The sequence below is a fragment of the Lygodium microphyllum genome, chromosome 25 (assembly GCF_053477565.2).
Source record: "Lygodium microphyllum isolate KBCC chromosome 25, Lygodium_microphyllum_v1.1.10, whole genome shotgun sequence".
NCBI lineage: Eukaryota > Viridiplantae > Streptophyta > Polypodiopsida > Schizaeales > Lygodiaceae > Lygodium > Lygodium microphyllum.
Genome location: NC_141159.1, coordinates 51875566 through 51901602, shown reverse-complemented (window position 1 = coordinate 51901602; position 26037 = coordinate 51875566). Strand labels below are relative to the sequence as shown.

The window sequence follows — 26037 nt, the reverse complement described above, 5'->3', positions numbered from 1 at the left end:
TAGCCCTACTAGATTGGCCAATTGAAGTGGAGGCAATTGCATTAGCCTACTGAGGTTTCTTAGGTGGAAGACTCTAGGCCTTGGTATGTCACTCCTTGTCCACATGGTCCAATCTCTAGCAGTGTGTGTAAAACCAAATTTTCTTAGGGAGTCATTGCTAGATGGGTTTTAATTCTTTGGTTCCATTTGAAGAAGGGGAGTCACCCTTGGTTTGGCTTGCCTTTTCATCTTGCAAGTTCTTGCCACTATTGATTTTACTTTGTGAAGAAGAGGCAACCAACCACCTCTCTAAATAAGTATGTGTGGAGGCTTTCTTGTGGACTTGGTCATGCAACCTTGCATAATGCAAGAACTGGCACTCAAAATTGTAGAAGGTTGGCAATCTAGGTAGTGAGATAATTTGTTGGATAAAATGAGAGTATTTGTTGAACAACTTGTTCAAGAAGAATGTGACTTGATCATTGTTTGACATTGGGGAGCCAATAGTGGCAAACTCCTTGAGTAGTCACCAATATTCAACCAACTTGACCTTCAAATCATCCCCTTTCTTAATGGAAGACTCTTGAAGCTCAAAATCGAGATTGATATATCGAGTGCCATCCCTTACCACATAGTAGTCAATGAGATGACTCGAATGCTCAAAAGCCAAGGGAAAACACTGTAATTGAGAGTGGAACTTAGGAAGCAACCCTTTCATTAATGCAATATTGGATGTGGTTTGCAAGTTCTCTATTGCCAGAGATGATACTACCCACAAGAAGAATGATATGTAGCATTGTAAGCCACAACCATAATGAGAGAACAACATCAATATGTTAAACTTTACATTCCACTAGAAGATCAATATGTAGCATAGTGAAGCACACCCATAATGAGAGAAAAACACCATTATCTTAAACCTACTACCCATGATTATCATCATAAGCCATCATTGATAGATTAAATATTCCCCATCTTGATACAATCCACAAGAAGATTCATATGTAGCATTGCGAGCCACACCCATAATGAGAGAACAACATTAGTATTTTAAACTCACTACCCACCATAAGCATCATAACATACATTGACATCTTAAATAATCACAATCATCTTGATAGTACTGACAAGAAGGTTATGTATGGTAGACTAGTTTGAGTGCAAAGAAGACTCATATGTAGCATTGAGAGTCAAACTCGTAATGAGAGAATGACATCAATATTTTAAACTCACTATCCACAAGAAGATTCATATATATAATTGTGAGAGACACCTATAATGATAGAACAACATCAATATCTTAACCTTACTACTTGTCAAAAGCATCATAGCTTGCATTGACAACTTATATAGTTGCATATGACAAGAAGTAAAACATTGAGTTTCATTAATCTCCAAGGATCCAATTTAATGCTCATTGTATTCAACAAATTCAATGCACATTTTGGCTTAGCTATAGCTTAATTTTAATAGTAGAAACTCTGATGAGCATATCCACAAATTAATTGAAGAGCCATGTATATATATATAGATTGTCTAGTTGAAAGCACAAATCATTCTACAATAGAAGCTTCTTGTGTAGAAAAGAAATTATACAAATCAATCATGAAGATCAAGCATTTATATTATTATCCACATGCAAACATTCAAAGATATAGAGTTGCACATGATAAACTTCAAGTTTAGCCATTTAAAGTTGCTTGTGACAATAGAAGCCAAGTAGAGGTGCATGTGACAAGAAGTAAAACTTCAATTAAACTTCAAGCATCCAATTGAAAGCTCATTGCATGCAAGAAATTCCATGCACATCTCAGCCTAGCTACAACTTGGTTCTAAGTAGAATTAAGTCTCATTATTATTTGCACACAATAGAAGCCTTGTAGAGTTGCACGTGACAAAAAGGGAAGCTTGAAGGCTCAATAATCTCCTAGCAACCAATTGCAAACTCCTTGCAATCAAGAAATTCAATTCAAATTTCAACTTAGCTATGGACTAGTTCTAATAACAAAAACCATATAGAGTATAATTGTAGAGCTATATATGTGAATGCATAGTCTACTTCAAAATGCAACTCATTCTAGAATAGAGGTTGGTTGTATGGGAAAAAAAAAAGAAGAAGACAAATGAATGATGAAAATCAAGCATTTGTTTTATTATCCAAATGCTCCTATCAACCAATTGCAAGCCCATTGAAATCAAGAAAATCAATTCAAGTTTCAACATATCTAAGTGCAACTCACTCCATAATAGAAATTCATAGTATGAAAAAAGAAGAAGAAGACAAATCAATCATAAATATCAAGCATTTATTTTATTATCCACATGTAAACATTTGCAAATAATGGTCAAGCTTCAAACAATTTTGTAAGGTACTATCGATACCAAAACCAATGCACCAATCATGGGAAATACACACACCTCCATATATGGAAAAAAATAGAAGAGGTGAAGCTTATCTGCTACAACACAAGGAAGAGGAAAATTCAACCATCAAATTGCATTTTTTGATCCAATTACATGAAGAAACAACACATGGCAACCATGCTATAGTTGACTAAGAAGAAGAGCATGGAATAAAACTCTCCTACAATATGCAAATGAGGGTAAAGGAAGGCATGAGTAAGCATATTTACAAACTATTCTATGTTGCTTATAAACATGTCCATTAAGTGGCTACTAGTGGAAATAGAAGGGTTTCGTATACAAACAAAGCCAAATGATGACAAACAAGGTCTCTGCATACGTGTCTTCTTAAAGTTCATTTGCAAGGTTATTAGTCATCATCACCTACTGTTAATAGGAAATAATGAGGTTTTTATAATCGAAAAGTATAACAATTTGAAACCGATAACAAGTATAGGCTATCAAACAAGGGCCTTAATTATAAACTTTAAAGTTTAGTGGAGGGACTTCTTTTCTGCAGAAGATAGAGAGTATGCTCAAAAGATATGTGTGAATGTAAAAATTACTGCATAAACTCATTAACGAAGCTTGGTGCGAAATCCTTCATAGCCTCGTAAAAGGGTATGATTGTCGAGGAGCTTAATCTCTGATCTTTGAGTGGTTCGACAATCAAATGAACGTGTCAATGAGCCATATTCACAAAGCTACATATGAACATGTCAATGAGCCATATTCACAAAGCTACATATGAACAATCAAATGAATATGTCAATGAGCCATATTCACAAAGCTACATATGAACATGTCAATGAGCCATATTCACAATCAAGTGAACATGTCAATGAGCCATATTCACAAAGCTACATATAAACATGCCAATGAGCCATATTCACAAAGCTACATATGTGTGTTCCATAAGAGTGAAGTTTAAGTAAGGTGCCTGGAATATTCCAAGGCCATGTCAGCTATGGACGAACCATGCTCATCCGGCAGAGCATGGTCATGTCATTTCCACGAGACGTGAGTAATCTGTCAGCCACACACGAGCACGGGGCCATCGCTTCGCATGGATGCAGGGCGGTGAACCAAGTTAGCACACAGAAAAATGGCAGCCCTAATTGCACTGCCATCATCCGAGAGCATTCTCGCAACTGCCGCCTCGGCCAGTCGCTCTCTGCAGCACTCAGTCTCCCTCGATGGCCGGCTATCACTCGGGCGCCGATACCCCTCCCGGCGCCATAGCCACGCTCGCAGCGAGAAAGATGCCCGGACCTGCGCCGCGCAGGTCTCCTCTTTCTCCACGACTTCTAGAGATGTATCATCATCATCTTCCTCGGGCGAGGACGAGGCGCATCTGTGGAACGACAACGGCGGCCACGAGGAGGTCGACGTGGTGGTGATTGGGGCAGGCATCGGCGGGCTGTGCTGTGCGGCGATGCTGGCAATGTATGGAATGAAGGTTCTCGTGTGCGAGAGCCATGACACAGCAGGTGGTGCTGGACATGGCTTCGTCAGGCAGGGTTACCATTTTGATTCGGGCCCCTCTTTCCACGCAGGTCTTTCAACCAAGCCCTCGATTAATCCTCTAAAGCAGGTTTACATTTCGCTAATATCTTTTGTTTCGTTGTGGTTTATGCATAGCTCTGTTTAGGCCGATTCTTTTGTTTCCCTATAGTGGGTTTTGATCGCTTTCCCCTGGTGTTTGAGGTGCTTAAGCACCTTGTTCATCCCTCGAGACGTTTCTTGAAGAAGTTGCCATTGTGTTTTAACTCCTTTCCTCAAGCATGTGACATTTGATGGCTATATGCAACAACTATTACATCAGTCCACATTGGATCTCCCGTCTAAAGGGGCTGTCTCCCTCAATCTATTGGTCTCTAGTGTGCAAATGGTGGCTAGGAAATATGGTATGTATCATGCTACTCTTTATATTAGACAAAGATTGCAGGGCTGTGGAGTAGCTTCTAGCCTTGGCACATTCTCCTCTGAAGGACTTGTTGTAGGACTTCTTGCTTTCTGCCTCTATGAGTCTGGCACAACTAGCTGATACTTCTCAAATGTGTTCTTACAGGTAGGCTAAAATTGTTGCGTTATCAGAGGGATTGCAAGATAATAAGTCCCAGTCCCATAAATTCAATCGTGGTTTACATGCTTCCTTTGACAGGGAAAATGAGGTCAGGCTGAGCACTTTTATAGGTGAAATGGTTACAAACCCTCAAGCCATTGTGCATACTTGCCGGGATTATTTTATGAACTTGTTTGGGTTGCAATCATGTGTTTCAGAGACCATCTTGGCAGCCCGTTCCTTGTTTTATGATCTGGTCAAAGATCAAATTTTGCCAGATATAGCTGAACTCCCAGATGCGGACATAACACAAAATGAGGTGATGGATGTTTTTGTTGCATTTGCCCAAAGACAAGAGTCATGGGTGGGATGGTCTTACAAATGAGTTCTTTGAGACATATGCAACTCAATTGGCCGCGCCTTTGACTGCCCTCTGTTAGTAGGTTTGGATGACAGGGAAATTGCTGGCCTCTTTGAATGGGGGTGTCATTAAACAGATTCCCAAAGTGCCGTCCCCTTCTACTCTGAAGCATTGGAGATCAATTTCCTTGATGGGGGCGGAGTGTACAAGATTTGTACAAATGTTTTGGCTAAAAGACTACATGACCACCTCCTTGCCATTGTGCATCCTGTGCAATTATATGGATTTATCAGAGGAAGGAATATTTTTCATAATATCTTGAATGTCCAAACAGGGATAGATTATGCACATTGCACAAATTAGGAACTAGTGATGGTTCAATTGGATCTAGAAAAAGCTTTTGACCATCCAATCCTTCTTGGCTTAGCTAATGCAATGTATGGGATTTGGTTCGAGAATGTCCAGATTGATCTATACTCTCAGTTTGGACTCTTCTTTCACGGATTTTTCTTAGTGGTGGAATCACTAAACCTTTTCTTGTTCACTGTTCTATTAGGTAGGGCTGCCCTTTGAGCCCTTTGTTCTTAGCTCTAGCCACTCATCTCATTTTGACGATGTTGTCTAGCCTAGTGGCTAATGAGTTGGTTGGTTGGTTTCTCTCTTCCTTCAATAGAACAACTGGTTGGAGAAGCTTTGGCTGATGACACCTTTATGTTCCTAAAGGCTCACTGAGATAATGTTCATAAAGTGATGGAAACATGTGACTTGTTTGCCCTTGCTTTGGGGGTTTGAATTAATTCCTCCAAATCAGCCCTTACTAACTGCACAGAGTGTTTGGTGAGTTTATCATGTTCCTAGAGGCTATCAACTTTATGGGTCACCATTTCAATCTCCCTATGGACAGTTGAGTATATCTTACTGTTTTTGGTGTGGAGACATACTTATTTCAATATGGTTTCTTCATTGACTTTAGCTACCATGAGCAATTTCCAGAGGCACTAGAAGAGCTGAAGGTTGTTACATTGGCATACATGGTCTATGAAGACATCTGCTAAAAATTAGAGGTTTGGACTGCAATGCTTACACGATGAGTAAGCTTTCACTGTCTAGGTAAGCTTCAACAACAAGGAGAAGATCTGTGCTTTGATATTATGATGGAATTGAGATGTAGATACAACAATGAAGAAAAGGACAATGTAACACTTTGTAGGCCAAGTAAAATGCTTGGGGCCAAAATTGCAGCCAAGAAAAGAGGCCCTACAATGTCCCGAATTGGAGCTAGAACAAATACTCTCAATTGGCTGCATTATTAGTCTCCATTATAATGGGTTGTCTATGCCATTGGATGAAAATGTGAGAGTGCGCAATGGAAGAGAACCACGAACATGGAGAGAAAGAGAGAGAAAGACAGCAAGAGACGAAAGAAAGCAATCTGCACTGGCTGAAGAAGAATGCTGAATACAAAGGAGTGGATTGATCAGTCCTTGCACATAGCCCAAGGCATCAGTGAGGGCATCGGATCAGGCTGAAATGATGACAGCAACATTGACGGTGACGGTGATGGAGATGGAGGCTACGCAGCCACAAACAAAGAAGACCAAAGGAAAGAAGAAAGGCAAGCAGCCAGGCTACGAATTGCAGTCTGACATAGAATCTGCAACCGATCTCAAACGAGTCCCAGAAGAACGAATTCTGGGAAGCAAAATTGAATTCACCTTAGGCGAAATTCTTGGAATTGCCAAACGTGAATTCCATGATGTAATTATTAATGTAATCAAAAGGAAAAGACAATATGTTGGTGATGAAGCTGAAGAAACAGTGCATGCTTTTTTGCAAGTTTTTCAAGTTTTTGTGCAGAATGAAGAGAAGCTGACTGCACAAGGAATTCAGCTTGAAGCAGTTAAAGAGTTAATTGTAGCAATTGAAGCTGAAGATAAAGAAAGCATGAATGCAAAAATTAAAGAAGTGAAGCCTGAAAATGCAATGATCGGCTGGTCCAAACCAGTTGGGCAGCCCACCTCTCAAAAAGAAGGTCGTCTACAGCACATGCATGATGAGGAAGAAGCTCGATTCATTCCAAGTAGTCACTACTCCCGTACACATTGGACAAGAGCAACAACGGAGACAGTCGTCAAAATTGGAGAAAAAGAAACACCATGTATTGTACTCTTAGACCATGGTTCTGAGATAAACGTCATGGCAAGGAGTCTCTATGAAAGTGGCGGGTGGCCCATAGATGTTCTAGGTTAGCGAATGAGAGCTGCAAACAACTCTTCTGGAGAGTTATATGCTGCATGTCCTAATGTGTAAGTAACTATTGAAGACGTAAAATACAATTTCACTTTTTTGTTCAAGACTCTTGTAGTTACCCTATCATTCTTGAGCAACCTTACATTTCTGAAGCCCGCTTGGAAACAAAAGCTATTGATGATGGTTTTTCTTATGCTTGAATCCAAAGCAAGGATAATGAACGAGCTGTCCAATTTCTTACTGTGTGTGTTAACCATCATCGAAATAGAGATTGGCTGCATGATTATCTTGTGTCTCCTAATGCCTGAGAATTCAAGGGTTTTCGAGTTGCACTGCTATAAAAGGAGGCTATGGCAGTGTCTTATGTAAAAAGATTGAACCTTCTTATGCTACAGAAACTCTCTCTCTAGCTAATCTATATATATGTACAGCCAATAGTATGGGCTGTTATAAGTCTCTTCCAGCCATGACTAAAGCTGAAAGAAAATATTTATGTCATATAAAAAGGGAGCTGAAAACTTATGACATGATGAACTGAAAATAAAGATATTTTGAGCATTTTTTTTAAATTGATTACTACTGACACATTGGTTGAAATATATACAGCTGCTCATACAGAAAATCAAGCTGAAAATCAGTCCATAGAAGTATGTACATTGGATTTTTATCAAACAATTCACGAATTTGTTGAGCAGGAAGACATTGGTTTACTTAACAAGGTTGAAGTGCAAGTGGAGACAAAATACAAGACGGTGGATAAGAAAGTCAAGCCTGTGGTAGTCCCACTGCCTCTTGAAAGTGAAGGGCTGGCTAATAGGACAGCAAAAACCAAGTCTTCGTGATTCTTCCAACATTGACCACAAGTTCACATCTGAAAGTATAAAAGAGCTCAAAATAGGTAAAAATTCTTTCCTTTCGCCGATTAAAAAACACTCTTTTATGCAAATGCTAATGAAATATGAAAAAGCTTTTGCATTTCAACCAAGTGAAATAGGTCGTGTGGATCCAAATATTGTGGCTCCTATGGTCATTTTTACGGTCCCACATGTGCCTTGGAACCTCAAGCCTATTTCCGTTCCAAGGGCACATTTGCCCAAATTATTGAAACTTCTAAATGAGAAGACCGGAATGAAGATTTTAGAATCTTCTTTAGCATCTTACTCAAATCGATGGTTTACCGTGCCCAAGAAAAATGGATCTTTACGATTCATTCAAGATCTGCAACCTGTTAATCGTGTCACAATCCGAAATGTTGGTTCGGGTCCAATTGTTGACGAGTTTGCTGAAGCTTTTGCAGGTAGAGCAATTTATTCTATGGGCGACCTATATTCAGGATATGACCAATTTCAACTTTCATTAGAAAGCTGAGACATTACTACAATGAAGACACCTCTTGGATTGATCCGTATGTGCACTCTATCACAAGGTGCAACAAACTCTGTAGTCCATATGATGAATGCCATGCACAATGTCTTAAGGGACTTTATTCCACAACTTACTCTTCCATTTCTTGATGATATATCTATCAAGGGATGTGAAGTCAATGAAAAGAATGAGGAGCTTGACGAAGATGGCTGCAGGACATTTGTAGTTAACCATATTCATGATTGTGATAGGATTTTGACAAGGCTAGAAGAGGTACATCTTACCCTTTCTGGAGCTAAGTCGATTTTTGGAGTAGAAGAAGTCCTAGTGGTTGGACATTTGTGTGGCCTCTACGGATGTAAACCTTCACCAATCAAGATAGATGCCATCAATAGAATGCAAGAAAAATGCACAAATATTTCAGAGGTGAGAAGTTTTCTTGGCGCATGTGTATTCTATCTCATATGGATACCACATTTTGCTCATGTCGCCGAAAATCTTTATCAATTATTAAGAAAAGGCCAAAGATTCTCTTGGAGGGAAGAGCATACTCTCACTGTACGCAAACTAAAGAAGTTAATTTCGGCCTCCACTCTCAAAAGGGCTGATTATTCAAATGATCAACCCATCATCCTTATTGTGGATACAAGTCCCATTGGGATAGAATGGGCTGTTAAGGTAATAGGTATGCAATTCGTTTTGGAGCAAAGGTTCTCAATGAACGTCAAAGAAGGTATGCACAAGTAAAAAGGGAATTGTGGGGAGTTGTAACAGCATTAAAGTGTGATCGTGAATACTTTATAGGTGCTTCCGTAGTGGTAGAAACTGATTGTCTTCCACTCTTGGGCATGATTGTCAATTGCTCTACACCCGACATTGCTATGCTAAGATGGATTGCATATATTCAATCTCTCAATTCCGAATTAAAGCATATTGCAGGAAAGGCGAATCCAGTTGTTGACATGCTATCACCTGCAAGATATAACAATGAAGAAGAGTTGATGGAATAAGATGAAGCTGAAGAATCTATACTTCTTGAATTTCATTCCTTGGTTGTTGAAAGTACCTTTTCAGTTGCTACATATACAAACCCAAAGCTGAATTTTGCAAGTGAAGTTGATATTTTTAATGGTATAGCATTAAGTACAATAAGAACGGGAAAAGGTACTGCTATAAATCAGCCTACAGCAACAAAGATCAAAGATTTATCTATGGAAGAAGGATGGTCAACTAGTAGCCAGCATGCTCATTGCATTGCTCAAGTTCTAGTTCATTTCCTTGAAGAAGATTATGAAGAAGATTAGCTGAAGATCAGCCAATATTTGAGCACAATGAAGAAGGAGGAGTCTTGGACTGATAAAGAGTTCAAGCATATTAAGAGGAAAGATTATGGTTTTTTTCTTAAAGAATGGTATCTATGGAAGCACGCAAAGAAGAAGAAATGAGCGCCTGTTCGAGTTTTAGGTAACAAAAGATTGCAGCAACAGGTAATGAAGGAATTTCATGAAAGCATATGGGCTGGCCATAGAGGCATATGGGGAATCTTTAGTAAAGTCAAAGAAAAATATTGGTGGCAAAACATGTATCGAGACATAGCACATTTTGTTGAAACCTATTATGTGTGCCAGATGTATTCTATGGTCAAGCATCGAGATGGGTTACAACCAACTTATCCTTTGTCTATACATTATAGATGGGTTATTGATCTTATAACTATTTCTATAGGAATATGGAATATGTGATATTTAGTGCTTGCAAGAGAGGATCTAACCAATCAAGTTGAAGGCAAAGCCTTAACAACCAAGACCACTTAAGCTGTTTGTCGTTTTTTACTTGAAGAAGTGTTTTGTAGATATGGTTGCGTAGGTAAAGTAATTGCAAATAGAGGAGAGTTGGATGCTGATGAGGCACGTAACTTCTTTGCTTAATTGGGTATTAAGTTGACTTTAACATCAGCTTACAACCCTGAAGACAATGGGAAAAGTGAGAGAGGCCACTAGCCTATTCTCAAAGCTCTAGCAAAGTCTTGTAGAGGCTAGCAAAGTCTTGTAGAGGAAAGATCAAAGAATGGCTTAAAATGCTACCTTTTGCATTATGGGTTGACCAGACTACTCACAGTACAGTGACTGTCTATATGCCAGCTGAACTTATGCATGGACAACAACCAATTATGCCAATTGAAGAATCTATTCTCATATGGAGTCTTCTACCTTGGGAGGAAGGTATCACTAGAGAAGACTTGCTGACTTTGCGCATATGGCAGCTAGAAAGAAGGCCTGAAGATGTTCAAGCAGCTATTGAGAAGCTAAAGATAGCAAGACTAAAGAACAAAAGAAAATTTGATAAGCGACATCGACTTCGGCCAAGAGCAATTCAAGAAAATGACTAGGTGCTTGTCTATGACAGCAGTTTAGACAATCAATATAGTACTTCTAGGAAGATGGTAAAGTGTTGGTTTGGCCCGTATGTGGTAAAGGTCATTCATGACAATGTCACATATTCATTGGCTGAATTGGATGGAACAAGCATGAAGATACCCATAGCTGGAAAAAGAATCAAGCTCTTCAAACAAAGAGAAACTTTAACATATGAGTTAGAAGACTTGGATATAATTCAAGAGCATGAATACATAGAGGAAGAAGAAGAGGCAGAAGATGAAGACATTGATATGGCAGAAGATACTTCTTCTAACACTGCAAATCCGTAAAGACTTTGGCACATGCCAGAGGATGTGCAGGTTAGCAGGGGGTGGATGTCGTGTCACTACGCGCACACCGTGTAAAAAAAAAACTAAAGTGTGGCTTTCTTATTGATTTAGAGAGCCAATGTCATTTTAGACATTAGTGTTAGTGTCCATGGTTCAAAAATATTAGATTTATTGACAAGTTTTAGCCAATTTTTGATATTTTAGATATTATATCTTGTAAAAATCCATAAAACTATAGACAACTTCTAGATTAGGATGACATGTAAAAGAAAGCATGTAGGTTTCAGCCAATTTGAGAGGATTTTATGTAAAAAGAAAGAATAGAGAAATTGCGGGACGCGTAATTGTTGTTTTCAGGGAGTGAACAGCACTCCGAAGTGGGAGATGAAGAAGGAGTGATCAGGTAGAATTCTGGCCAGGTGTAATGGTATTTTACCTCCCCTTTCGGAGCCAATGGAAGCATCAGATTGGCGATCTGAGCAGCATAGAAGAAGGTATTATTTTATACACTTTTTTGTCTATTAGAGTTATATCTTCTCATAATGCTGAAAGAAACTGACATGCTTCATCTCTGTTAGTATTCTTCTACATTTTCTAATTCTTTTTGGGAGTATTCTTCTAGGTCTTCAATTTCTTCGAACCCCTTCTCTTCCGTCTACTCCGCTCCCTGAATTTACCTTCACCTTGCTGTCTCCTATCCTTGTGGTGGACTCTCGACACCAAACGCTCCGACACCGTGTTAGGGGAAGTTTATGCTATTATCAGAGGTGAATTCCGAAAGATATTTGGGTTGATTTGGGGCTGATATCTTCAGCCATATTCAGAGAATTAGCTATAGCATTGTTCTTTTAATTCATTTCTTACTCTACAGAAAACATCTTATCAAAATATGCAAGTATTATGTGTTCCTATGGCAGGGCAATGTTTGTAGATCATTTATAGATGATTTGAGTTGAATTAAGATGATCTTTTTCTCTTATTTCTTGGATGTGGTAACTTATCCTTATCAGGAACTCAATTTGAAGCTCTTTTGAAGCAAGTCTCTTCGCCCTACAAGCCTTGTAATTGACTCATAAGCTTTTGTTCCTAACAATCTACATTGAATGTAATCATGCAAAGTTGATTCATGCTATGGCATCATGTATGAATGATAGGATGCAGAGTTGTTTATGATACATGACAGTATATTGTACTAGATTTTATAATTTGTGATTGCTCTTACAGTCAAGAAAACAAGCTTGATTTAAGTTAGAACTTATGAGATAATACTCTTGTGATCTTTGCTAAGAACATTCAGTTGGAAGCTCTATCAACATCTTCAAGAACTTGGCTTGAAACCTTTAACCCTTCTCTTATCTCTACCATCTCCGGAGTCTAAGCTCTTGAACCCCCATACATTCTTCTCTCTCAAACCCCTATGATTGACCGTGAAGTACCTCTTGAACCTTTAAACATTCACTGTAATCTACTTATCTCTTGAAGACACATCTCCATCTATCTTGTCCAGTTTTCTTGCCAAACCCCTGTGGTGACCTTTAACCCTATGCGTTGCGACACCGCTGTCGTAGAGTTTCGTGTAAGAGCTGCTGAACACGGAGTTCAAGTTGCAGCAAGGAAAGAGACTAACAAGAAGAAATCGAATTTTTGATGCCAAAGTTCACTATATTCCTTGTCAAGTAAATTACATGAGGTCCATGTTCAGAAAAATCTGTAGTATCTCATAACCAGCTTTGCATTCAGGTGTTCAAAGACAGTTCTACCATTGGCACATAGGCTTGATGAGTTTTGTTGGGCAGCAATCCCTGTGAACAATTCTCAGAAATCCATACAATGCCAATACAATGAAGTTCTGTGGGCAGCAATTCTGAGCCTTTTCTCGATCTAATCGTTTGAGCAATCAACCCATAAGTCTACCCAACATTCAGCACCAGTTCAAGGCTGTTCTCAGCATTCAAATTTCAGCAAGAGATTGCCACAGGAGAAGACAATAGCAGTGGACAGCTGGCTTTTTGAGAGCAACCCTGTCTGTCTGTGGTTAGCAACACCTCCTGTTTGGATTTGTCTACCGCAGCAGCCATTCCCTGTTTGTATTTGTCTAAATCCTTCGGCTATGTGTTGGAGAGGAAATCCAGAACTCCTCTTCAGCCCAGGAAATCTGCCATCTTTGAGCTTTGGAGAGAGTTAGGGGATAGCCTCCTCATCAATGTATATTCCAATTACTGTGAACTTAATAAACTTCCCATTGATCTCAAGGCCTCTAGCTCCTGAAGAAAAGTTCCCGTCCTAATTACTCGCACTTAAAAAAATAAATAGCTGTACACTCATTGTATCATCACCCAAATTGTGAGGAACCACTTATCCATATCTCCAAGCAGACGTAATACAATGTCCATATGATGAATTCCTGCTCCTCCGAGTACCAAGGACTTGGAACATCCAGGTGGGACAATGGAAGTAGAGAAGGGAACACCTTCAACCTCCAGGGCATCAAATACAGCAACCATGTTGTTTTAGGCTGGAGGGGACTCTGAAGGCAGAAAAATGATACATTTGAACTGATGAATTCAGGGATCTGTGCAGGAGTACAGCTCGTTTGTAAAGGCTAACATACGGAATTGAAACTGAAGAGGGAACTGGGTTAAGGTTATATATCTCTGTGCAGACGATGATAATGGCGCTTGGTGGAGACTTAGAGTTAGCCATGTCCTGCCATGGGCGAATTGCAGCTCCCAAGTCACAGCTTGCCTTGCCTGAACTTCAACTTGGGGTCATTCCAGGTGCTGGAGGCACTCAACGTCTACCCCGATTAGTTGATTTGTCAAAAGCCATGGATATGATCCTGACATCAAAGTCTATCTCTGCTGAAGAGGCACTTGAATTGGGCCTTATCGATGCCATTGTGCCATCAGAAGAGCTCCTTGACGTAGTTGTCATCTTCATCTGGAGGTTGATTCCCCTCGACTTCGGCTCCTTGAACTTCTTCGCTACTAATCTTCAATCGCCTCCATGTCGGAGAGCTCGCCCTTCATCGTCAGCTTGCAGAGCTTCATCTGTCTCCTTCCGGAACGCAGGAATGTACAAAGGGGAGAATGGGTGAGGGAGCGAATAGAATTCGATGAATTAAACTTCTCAGAGAAACCAGAGATATGCCCTGGAATGGAAAATTCCCTGTAGTTTGCCAGAATTCCCATGATTCAGGATCAAGAGGTTCCCAGTAAAGGCGATGGCGAAGTTTCCCCCCAAATCACTCAGAACCTCTAGTCGTCTTTCTCCAGATTGCATGACATCAGCAGAATTGCGCTAGTCGATGGTGAACAGTAAGCTGGCTTGTAAGATAATTGATCATGCTTGCACTAACAACAGGATCCTTCAGAACCCTCTCGGAGACCTGCGCCTTCATGATCCTTCCCTTCGGTGTACCAGCAGAGTCGGCCCCTTTTCTCTTCAACTGTACAGTATTACCCTTTGAATTTTGAGCGCCCCAATCTCAACATAGCATCGGTAAGGCTATTTTGAGGATGCAAAGCTTTTGATCTTTCCCTCCAACTTTTGAAACAGCTTACACTTGTTCTAGACACTTGTCTCTTATCTTCCCCAAGATTGTTTTGACAGAGAGAACAGAACCAATCTCCCTCCGGTATGCAGGATAGACCAGCACATTCTATGTGATATGCTCCTGGGCATCCATCACAGAGAACAAGATCTCCCCCATCACCACATTCTGCACAAATGTCATCATTATCATTGGGCTTATACCAGCAGCTCTATCCTGTCTCTTCACTGAAAGAGCTACTGCAACCTCATGTAGTGACTGCCCATCTGATAGAAATATACTCAAATACGGATTTCGTCGAGAACCCCAACTAGCATGAGCTTCAAATGATGAACAGCTAATCACTTCATTGCAGCATCCACAGCGAATTCTCAAGCCTTCCTTCGATGCCACGGTATCCTGCACTTTTCTTGGAGTTCATCATTGAAATCAACAGCTTAATAATGTCCTTTGGCATCAGTTTCTCATATTTTTCTGACATACACATAACATGCACACAAACAGAAACACACACAAACACAAACACACAAGTGGAGTATGTACATTGGATGCGGGTACTGAAAAGGACGGAAAGATAATGCAGCAATCAAACACAATGAAACACACACGAAAAGATAACACAGATGCACAACAAAAATGGAGGTGTTTACGGCTCGGATGCGCAGCAGCACGACACCGCGAAGAGATCTGGCCTCCTCCTTGTTGGGCACGAAACACACTTTGTGATTTAGGGATGGAGGGAGTCCCTGAGGAGTAGTAGTCACAGGATGGTATGCGATGGTCTCAAAGGAACCAGGCACATGAAAGAGCCTCATCAATTGTAGTAGGCTCATGGTCTTGAAGAATCTGACATAAGGGCATAGTTCACACAAAGTGAACTATCCCATTGGGCTTGAATCTTGGCTGATTTGCATGGGCTAGAGAAAGAGAGAGAACAACAGCAGGAGATGAAGGAAAGTAATCTGCACTCACTGATGAAGAATGCTGAATACAAAGGAGTGGACCGATCAGACCCTGCATGCATCAGTGAGGGCATCGGATCAGGCTGAAACGATGATAGTAACAGCAACGGTAACGGTGATGGAGACGCAGGTCATGCAGCCTGCTGTCCATGCCAGAGACGGAGAAGACTGCAGCCACTTGACGGACCACCTGTGAAGCAAAGGAAGGAGTGATCTGCCCAGCCACTAACTCAGCTATAAATAGTTGAAAACAATCAAAACTGGCCAACCAGCTGTTTGGGGGCATAAAAAATCTGGCCGACCTGCATTAAATGCAGTCGGCAGCAGTTGAACAGTACGTGAATGCTGACATGGCAGCAATCAGGCTGATGTGACACTCCTAGGGCAGTCGGATGGTGGCAGAGGCTGGAAACTCACCGACAAAGCTAAGAAAAACACAGTGAAAGCTCCTATGGCAAATAGAAAATTGAGTCTCTTCTACATGATTGGTCTCTTCATCGTAATGGGTAATTCAGCATTGTATTTCAGCATCTTTAATATATGGATTGTTTAGATAGACCCATTGATTGTTACAACTGTCTCTTGGATTAGTGTTGGAAGTTGTGTCTTATTTCCAATTGAAAGTCTAGATTAACTTTAAAGAAGCAAGTTTTCCTATGAGGGCTTTGAGATGATTGGGGTGCTATGTGTTGGGATCACATAGGTGGCTAGAGTGATGTCTTCACCAACGTGGACAAATGAGACAGCTCCTCATTTGCTGTGGTGATGCGACCACTCTGCTTCCTTTTTGGAAATAAATTTGAAAGTCTACTTCTAAAGTAGAGATGTTTCCTGTGCCAGCGTCTAACTGGGCTGTTATGTCAACATGCTGGCATTACATTGGTGTCTGGTGTGATTTCTTCACCAACATGTGCACCAACGAGATAGTTTTTTTTGTGGGCACTGTCACTCTACTTTCTTTTCGAAAATTCTTTAAGGTCTGATCAGACATACTTTTGGGTGTTATCTCTGAAATTTTAGTTTGTTGGGTTTTGTGTTATGCCCTCATGGTTTGACTCTTTTGCAGCTGGTGTAAGTATTGAGATCTCCATAGTGTATAATATTCTGTGATGCAGTTTTTTCCAGGAGCCTCTAGTTGGGATGCTGCCCTTTTTGACCTTTTTTGTTCAAGAATATCTCTATAATTGTGTGTGAATTTTAATCATCTCTGAGACACAGCTGCTTTTGTACAGCTGTACTTTCATATGTGACGTGGAGGTTAGCTCACATTGGCACACTGTACTTTGTATATTGTTGTAATATATACTCAGGCTGTTACAAAGGATTGTGAGTTTTTGGAGTAATGTTCTTGTGCAGGGGTTGGCATTTTTGGTCAATGTCAGATATATTCATGCATAAAAGCATGCTGTTCTTGCAGGTCTTGGATGCAATTGGGGAGGAAGTGAGGTGTGTGCAATATGATAGCTGGGTGGGGTATTTACCAGAAGGAATATTCAGGTTCACAGCCAATGCAGTTGCTTATGCGGCAGAAATTCAGAAAGTTGGTGGGTTTAGGGCAGCTGAGGAATGGAGAGAGCTTGAGAAACGGATGGAGCCACTTGCTAAAGCAGCAATTTCTCTTCCAGCTGCAGCCTTAAGGCAAGATCTTGGTGTATTGTTAACAGTTGGACGGTTTCTACCTCGTTTGCTGCCAAGCATAGCTCATACAGGCAGTCTCCTTGCACCATTCTCTGTCATGGTTGACAAGGTCAGTTCTCAGATAGCTTGATGAATCGTGTGTTGCAAAATTGATGAATCAACAATGATAAGAAAGAGACCTAGTTGTAGGACCAAAAATCAGCAGGTTGTTATTTATATAAGTGGGCCATTGCAGGTTGTAAAGGATCCTTTTTTAAGAAGACTTATTGATCTAGAATGCTTTGTTCTTAGTGGACTTCTTGCTGATGGGTAAGTCCCCAGAGGCAAAGAAATACTTCTTTTTCTGTAAGTTCATTTTCTTTTTACTTTGAATTGGAAAGTTAAAGTGAGTGTATAACAAAGAAAAGGTGGTCATACAGAGCACAACGTTTTGTTGATGGTTGTATTCATCTGTTTTAGGTTACTGTGTATCATCTTGAAACTTGGTATGCTATGTAGAGGTGAGGATGAAATGTTGCAAATTGCCAGTGCAAGACCAAGGACCTTTACCCTTCCCTCCCTTCCCTTCTCTTTTCTGTTCTCCTTTTATCTCCCTGATGATTGCAAATTGACTATAAAGGAGGTCACTTACATAACAAAACTGTGGTTCCAATGATTATGATTTGATTGGTTACATTTATGCTTGTCTCCCAAGTGCTACCACTGTGCTGATGGAAGCATTCCCTTGGAAATGGAAAATGAGGGATGGTTACTGAACATTGATATAGGATGCTTTTGGAGCCATTAATGTCCTGAATGTCCATGAGATTCATATCAAATCATTAGACTTGTGTAAACATTTATGCCTGTTAAATAAGAAAAAAGTATGTGAGACCTCTCTGGTGCAGGACCATTACGGCTGAGATGGTTACGATGTTTACAGAGAGGCATCGTGTTGATGGGACAATTGACTATCCTCTAGGTGGTGGCCAGGCTATTATAGATGCTCTTGTTCGAGGGCTCAAGAAGTATGGTGGAGAGCTTCTTTTATCTTCACATGTTGATGGTGTGCTGATAGAAGGTGGATGTGCGGTGGGTATAAGATATCAGAAGTCAAGGGGCCCCAAAAAGGGTCTTAAAATGACCATTCGGAGTCGTAAAGCAGTAATATCCAATGCATCAATTTGGGATACTGCTCGTCTTATTCCCCAGGATGAAGCAATGTGTAGGCAAGCCAAGTCAACACCAAAGGCGAACAGTTTCATGCATTTACACCTTGGTATTGATGCATCAGGGCTACCTAGAGACCTGGAATGCCATCACCTTGTTCTGAATGATTGGGATGTGGGGATTGATGCACCACAAAATGTGTGCATTGTATCTATCCCGACAGTATTTGATCCATCATTGGCTCCACCTGGTCATCACGTGATACATGCATACACAGCAGGAAATGAACCCTATGATATTTGGAAGGGAATAGACCGTCAAAGTCCTCAATATGCTGCTCTTAAAGATGAACGTTCAGAGGTATGTAGACATGCTTCAGCTCCAAGCTAAAGTGTCTTTCTTCCATTCCAAACCATAACCATTTTTTCTTAAATCCACATGCTCATCAGAGTAGCTTCAACTTGGGCAAAACATAGATACTTATCATGTTTTGATGGCTAATTTATGTGGATTTCATGTGCACATGTTCATAAGCTGCTTTGCCAGCCTGAGCATTTTAAAGATTAGCTTATTGGGCAATGCTCTTAAAACTTGTTAAAGAATCAAGATAGGACAAATAGTCAGCTAGAGGATTGAACGTTCTTTTTGGAACCGAAGGATCGGCACTCTATGTTTTGCGTTAAAAGTATTTTGTGGATGTCTCAAACAAGAAACAATTGATGTTCTGTAAATGCCATAGGTCTTATGGAAAGCATTGGAGAAGGTCATTCCAGATATCCGAGCAAGGGTGAAGCTTAAGCTTGTAGGAAGTCCTCTCACTCATGAGCGTTACCTTTGTCGGACGGAAGGCACATATGGGCCAGCTATCAAAGCAGGTGAGGCAACTTTCCCAGGGCCCCAAACCAATATACCAGGACTGCTTTGCTGTGGTGACAGTACCATGCCAGGAATTGGAGTCCCTGCAGTTGCTGCTTCTGGGCTTATAACAGCTCATTCACTGGTCCCTCTTTGGGACCATTTGAACCTCCTTAATGTGCTTCAAGAATCCCTGTAGGCAAAAACGTGTAACTTAATAGTCTGTATAGGATGAAGGATTCACAGGTACGGGACAATCATGTGGATTTGAATGTCACATTAATCAAAATTATTTTGTAGTTAGTTCCATTTGAGGCCATTATAGTGAGATGAGAAGGGCAGAAGGAGGTCCATAACAGGGCATTGCTTTATTCTTGAAGAGTTTTGAACATCTGTAGGCTACCACTACCAGTCTACTATTTCAAATTCATAGCTCATTTTCAACTTAGTTTTTGTCATTACTTCTGCTTTTTCCTTTGGCACAGTGATAAAGTGTCCTAATCTCAAAAATTGGTTTTATGCAAGTTTTGGTGTACATGTTATATATTTATGATAGCCATATTAATCTTTCTGAAGTAGATTCTGAAGCATGGAGGGCTGGTTTTCCGCCCAACAGATGGGATGCCTACAAAGCTACTCCCATGTCATCTTATGGCCTTATAACAGCTCATTCACTAGTGCCTGTGACTTGCCTTAATATAGCTTCAAGAATTTCCCATCAATGGATATCAAAACTGATCAAGTGTGATAATCTCAGGAAGAGCTTTGCAAAGCCTTATTCTTATTGGGGTCTTGGAAACTGGTATACCCAAAAATACCAGGAAAAATTTAAAATTGTTAGTATGTACAGTGCATATGTGTGTGTGGATGGGTCTAAAAGCTGTGTGAAGTTTACTGTGTGATGCAAACCCCGATGGGGTCTCCCTAGGCTTTTTAAGAATGGAGCCCCTCCCGGCTTAATCAAAAGCTCTTGGGTTTACAACTGATATATTTGATGCTTTGAAGGCTAGTCCTTTGGAGTGTGCACCCCAATTAGGGTGGTATAGATCACTTTAATGGATGAAACCTAAATAATGCTTGTGTGCGTAGGGTTGGGTTATCAATTCACTGTGGAGTAAGAGGCAATGCAATTCTTGATCATATGCCATTGTCAATATTTTGTTTTGCTCGGCGCTTGGAATGGGGTGAAACGTCATGGTACATGGGTGATTTGTCCTACGTGGATGCCCTCTTCATGGGATTAAGAATATGTTTACAGTTAGTATTTATTGGGCTTATGTCCATTGATAAGCAAAGCTAATTCATGTTTATTTCTGTCGCAGATGAAGTCCGATTCTATGACGCCCTAATATATATGGGTAATGTATTGTTAGAGAATGCAGGAGCCTATCAAAACAGCTTCCTATCCTACATGGTACTTAATCCATGCACTCGAACAAAGATGCAGAGAGAGAGAGAGAGAGAGAGAGAGAGAGAGAGAGAGAGCTTGAGTATTTACGATAAAAAAAAGAGATCACTTGAGTTCATGTATAGTCCGCCCCGATCCCTTATCTAAGGCTTTGTTCACACACACACGGCCCCGAGTCTCTTCATTCTTTATTACCAGCTCCCCCTATGCCACAAGGGTAGCACCTAGGGGAGAGAGCTAGACTTCAGCTCTTGTCTTAATAGCGAGATGTTTTCAAAGACACTCCCAATCAATGGAGGGCTAGATTTGAGCTTTTGCCTTAATAGCGAGATGTTTCCAAAGACTTTCTCAATAGTTTTGGTAGCACTACTCAATAGCCAATCCTATGAGAAGAATAACTAAGTTGGAAAGTTTGCAACTTAAAAACACATAATATAGTCAAAGAACAAGTGTGCTTAGCAAAGCTAGAGGAAAAGTATAATATTTTCACACAATAAAAGTTAGTTGGTTAGTTCGAAAGTTAGTTAGTCAATTAATAAGTTAGTAAGGTTACTAACTAAAGACTAATTAAGATAAAAACTAACTAAAATTAATAATTAAGATTTTTTATTTAATTAAGAACATTATATTTAAAAAAATCGAGTCGTAAATTTGATATTTTTCTCGGATTGATAAGGACCGTAGTCACTCTTCATATAAGTTACAACGTGAATGAGATTTATGAGCTATATTAATCACTAGTATTAATGTGTATAGTTTAGATGGTCCAAAAATATTAGATTTTAGGTAAAACTAGTTTATTTTAGATATTATATTTAAAAAAAAGATATGGAGATTTTTAAAATTGGATGTCATTTAAAAGAAAAGACAAGTGATGTTTTAATTAGATTTTGAGATTTTTTTTTAAAAAAAGAAAAGTGACTGGCGAAATCGCGCGTCTCGCGATCGTATCCACAGACAGAAAACAACACTTCGAACAGAGAAAATGAGTGAACTAAGAGCTTTCTAATCAAGTGTCTTGGAGTTTTACATCTCTTTCGAAGCCAATGAAACCATCAGATTTATGATCTGAGCATCAGATCACTGATCTTTCCAAGATCCCCCTCCACAAAGAGCTCCACTTCTCAACCACAAGCCCTCTTTTCTAATTCACTATAAATATGAGGCATGGGGAGGCACAAGGGAGCATAAGAAGACCATGAGAGATTGCAAGAGAGAGGTAGAGAGAAGGATACTCTCCAAGAGATTGAGAGAGAGAGAGAGAGAGAGAGAGAGAGAGAGGAGTCATCTCAAGAGGTTGCACAATTCCCTCTATCTTGATCCTCGACTTAATAATCTTTTCTTACGCTCTCCCATCTTGAATCTATTCCACCTTCTTAATCTCTTGAGTCTACTTGCGGACGATGGTCCCTAAGCGAAGAATGTCACGTGCGGATGGCAATTCCATAGCCAACAACGAAGCTTCGGGCGAAGGCATCATTATCAATCCAACTGCGGTACCAGTCGTAAGTAATGTATTTCCAAATTGATAGATACATGTTTTGATTCTCGTATGAAATACATTAGGTTCCATACTATGATGCATGAGTATAGGCCATCATAAAGGATAAATTTCATCTCACCCACTCGAAAGATGGAGTTTGTGAAGTGCATATATCAAGGGAAGTTAATTGCACCTGTTGCATATGGCTTATTTACTGGTAGAGTAATTACAAGGAAGAATTAGTCAAGGGTTATGAATGGTATAGTTGTTAAAAGAACGATATTAAAAGATTGTGCATACAAGTGTTAGGTTAAAGCATAGTCAAGGTTTATAAATAGCATAATTACTAAAAGAATATGACATTAAGAATCATGAATAGAGAGTACTAGTTTAAAGTTTAGATACTTCAAAAGTACTTAGCTTAAGAGCCCAAATATTAAGAAGAACTAGATTTTAGCTCAAGGCAAGGCTTGTTGGAGTCTAATTACTTGAGATCATCTCGCACTTATCTTATCAAGTATTTACACGTTATGTCTATAATATGTTTTGATATATGAGAATAATTTCATGTTTACCTCATGACTTGACTAAGAGCTAGTACAAGAAATTAATAATAAGGATTAAAACTAATATATTTTGAGATCCGTTGGATAACTATAATCCAATTCAGGGTTGGGTCATCGATCAATGTAAGTGACCTATAGAACTTACGTCATGAATAGTGTTTGAACCCTTAACATATTCCTTAGCCGAAGGAAGGAAGTGTTAAGAAACATTTTGCATAGTATCGCTCTTAGATTCCAAGGGAAAGAGCGAATATGCAATGGAAATGCTATATCTACTCTTGCATTATTTGAAAAGAATACAAATTTTTTTTTTTTGGTTGATCGGAAAACATCCGAAATGCTTTTACATTCAACTGGTTGTTGGTTTGTTGTTTGGATGATTATTCCAAGTGCTTGTGATTTATGGTAAATGCATGGCAAGGATCTGCGATAACAAGTTGCCATGGAAATAAAGGAATGTTTTCTTGGAAAAGGATATTAGGGCTGAATGCCTTGTTTGTGCTTGATTCTTAAAGAATTTAATTAAGGAAGGATCGTGCTAGGCTACCCGCAAGCTAATGGCGAGAGCCTACTCCAAGGGGTTCATGATTATCACTATGAGAGGCTTAGATCGGCTCCGTAGGCAAAAGGTCTGTCAGTAGGGATAGTCTCGGGCAGTAGGAAATGTGGGTGCTAGAGGGGGCTCTGGCTATAAATCCTGCATTGTTCCCAAAATCTGACGAGCCCCTTCGTGACCCAGGATGGGATCCTGGAATCCTAAATACTAGTTATAAGGGTGGAATCTTGGTGGGCAGAATACTCTCAACACCATATTGGGGAATATAGGAATTTCCCATAAGTTTGGGACATGTGGTCAAATCTTTGAATTTTTCATAACTTGAACACTATAACTCCAAATCGAGTGCTCTATAGCTCAATAGATTCCATTTTTCAAGCGCTTTCCAATGATACGTCACATCATATGGTTTTGAGAAACTTATGGGTATGTTATTTGGGTGTCACCTTTTTAGCATTCAAAAAATGGGAATTGGGAGATTCCCAAACTCACTAATATTGTGTTCATCGTGGAATTCTGTGTATCTTCCATTGGGTCGGAAAGATATGAAATTCGTGGTGTCATGTGATTTGGACCAGTTACTTCTATTGGACAGAAGTGATATATAATTTCTCATGTATGGGCGGGAGACAAAGATCAACTTGAAGATAAGTTAAGGAACTTGTTTGAACTTGTTTACCAAATGATTGCTTGCTTTGTTTTCGTGTATGTGTTGTAAGTTACACGAATAAACCCTGTTCTTAAAATGCTTAATTAATGAAGCTGGTTTTAAATGTCGCACATAAATGTGGTGGGACCTAATTAGAAAACTAAAGCTATCAAGGGAAGCGGGTGGGCAGACCCCCGACGGGTCTGTTCTATGGTAGGGTGGTCCCAGAGAATTGGGAGGCTTCTCACAACGTCCGACGACCCTTAGGAATTGTTAGATTAGAACCCTGATTCATATCGTTTTAGGGGACTGGAATGGGACAATGCCCTACGGGCAGAGAGGTTGAGCAGTGCATCCCTCTCGTTTCCCATTCTCTTTGAACCAAGTGCGACATGGGTTTGCTTTGGCATGGGTATCTCTGCGTAAAGTAGGATGCCCAGGATTCAACGCTAGAATGCTATTAGGAGACCTTGGCCACTAGAAACCCAAATTTCAGGTCGATCCTAGTGGGTTTGACCGTGAACGTTCCGTTGCAAGGCGGATTCGAGAAATCCTAGGTGACAAAACTCGAAACATTCCATGGGAGTGCTGGGCAATGACACTTAGAATAATTTCTCGATAGACCGCTAAAAGCATGCCTAGACAGCCGATGGGTGGGCACCTTACAAAAAGTTGACAATGGAGGTGGCTACAACCAATGGGAATGTTGAAGACGAAGTAAAGGAAATGACCAACAAAGTGCAAGAGAATATACACAAGGAATTTGGAACAAGAATGCAATGTGTGATAGACACCGTCTTTTAAAAAATAATCAAGTTGCATTGCTAAAAAAGAGGGTGTTTGGGAGGCCTCCTTGATGGGGTTAACATGCAGAAACACAATATGAACTAGATAATGGAGATTGACTAACATAATTAGAGTTATATAGACTACAAACTAAATCTTGATGTGTGTCACTTTGCCAATTGTGTATTGTGAGAATACCAAGGATCATGCTGAAAATTGATATGAATGTGATTCATATTGAGCTAGCTATGATTGGTCGCCTTCTCATCCATCCCCTCATCATTACTTCTCTCTTCAACTTTTGTGACATCCATTTTGTAGATGGCAAATATGGTACACTTTATATATGTGCCGATTCTCCTTTACTTCCCAAAGAAAGATGAATTGAGGTAGCAATCATGGCATGTAAAATCATATGGTTATACAGCTTGCTAGAGCAAATTGGTTAAATATAATGGATAATGTACCCCTTTATTGTGATAACATTAACATCATGCTAGCTATTGGAGTACATAGCTTGAGTGATGTGAGCTAAAGCATTAACTTTCCTCATAACTTGAGATTGATGTGGAGTGTTTGACAACTATGGTGTATATGATGCCAGACTATATCTACCAACTCATACATGATAGGTGGAGTAATTTACACAGTGAATAAAAAAGATGTGTAGCACTACGCTATCTCACATCTTGAGTCATAATGTATTAGTATGTAGCACACTTAAGAGTAATCCATAACAATCCTAAGAAGCTCTCTTCCACCATGTCCTATATGTAGTGTATGCATGCATAGTACTTGTTGCACTCGTGATATATTAGCAAACTCCATGTGAATACCAAATGCCTAGAAAACATTCTATAGTCGGAGGAGGTGAAATCACCACCAAGATTGGTTCTAATGTCGCGAATCCTAAAGGAAGATTGGTTATTCAACATTCTCTTCCACTCATAAAAGCAAGAAAAGACCTCTAATTTGAGTTTGAGAAAACAAGCCCAGACATACCTCATGAAATCATTCACTAAGATCATACACTACTTTGCTTATACAAGGAAGAAGTGCATATGGGGCCACACAATTCCATGTAAAATGCTCTAAAGGGGGTAGTAGCTTGACATAAATCCTATTTGGGAAAAGGTCCTTGATGTTTTTTGCCACCTAAGACAACTAAGACAAATATATGGAAACCATGAAGATAAATCTCCCAACCCCTACACCAAACCCTTATGCCATGGACAAATAGATGGGAACCATGAAGATAAATCTTCCAATCCTTACACCAAAACTTTATGGCTAGCCTCTCAA

General features: G+C 39.9%; 1 protein-coding gene across 2 annotated transcripts; it reads left to right on the top strand.

The window, feature by feature from the left end:
* The first annotated feature begins 3306 nt into the window (after positions 1 to 3306).
* On the top strand, positions 3307 to 19720 carry LOC148014219 (prolycopene isomerase 1, chloroplastic-like). 2 transcript variants are annotated; one of them, XM_087666680.1, is made up of 5 exons: positions 3307 to 3976; positions 17063 to 17392; positions 17519 to 17592; positions 18171 to 18792; positions 19172 to 19720. In XM_087666680.1, exons 1-5 carry the CDS (start codon positions 3488 to 3490, stop codon positions 19484 to 19486), a joined length of 1830 nt encoding a protein of 609 aa, XP_087522806.1. In that variant the 5' UTR covers positions 3307 to 3487; the 3' UTR covers positions 19487 to 19720. The 2 variants fall into 2 exon arrangements, with proteins under 2 accessions (XP_087522806.1, XP_087522807.1); XM_087666681.1 differs by having other exon boundaries at positions 3710 to 3938.
* Positions 19721 to 26037: the final 6317 nt, after the last annotated feature.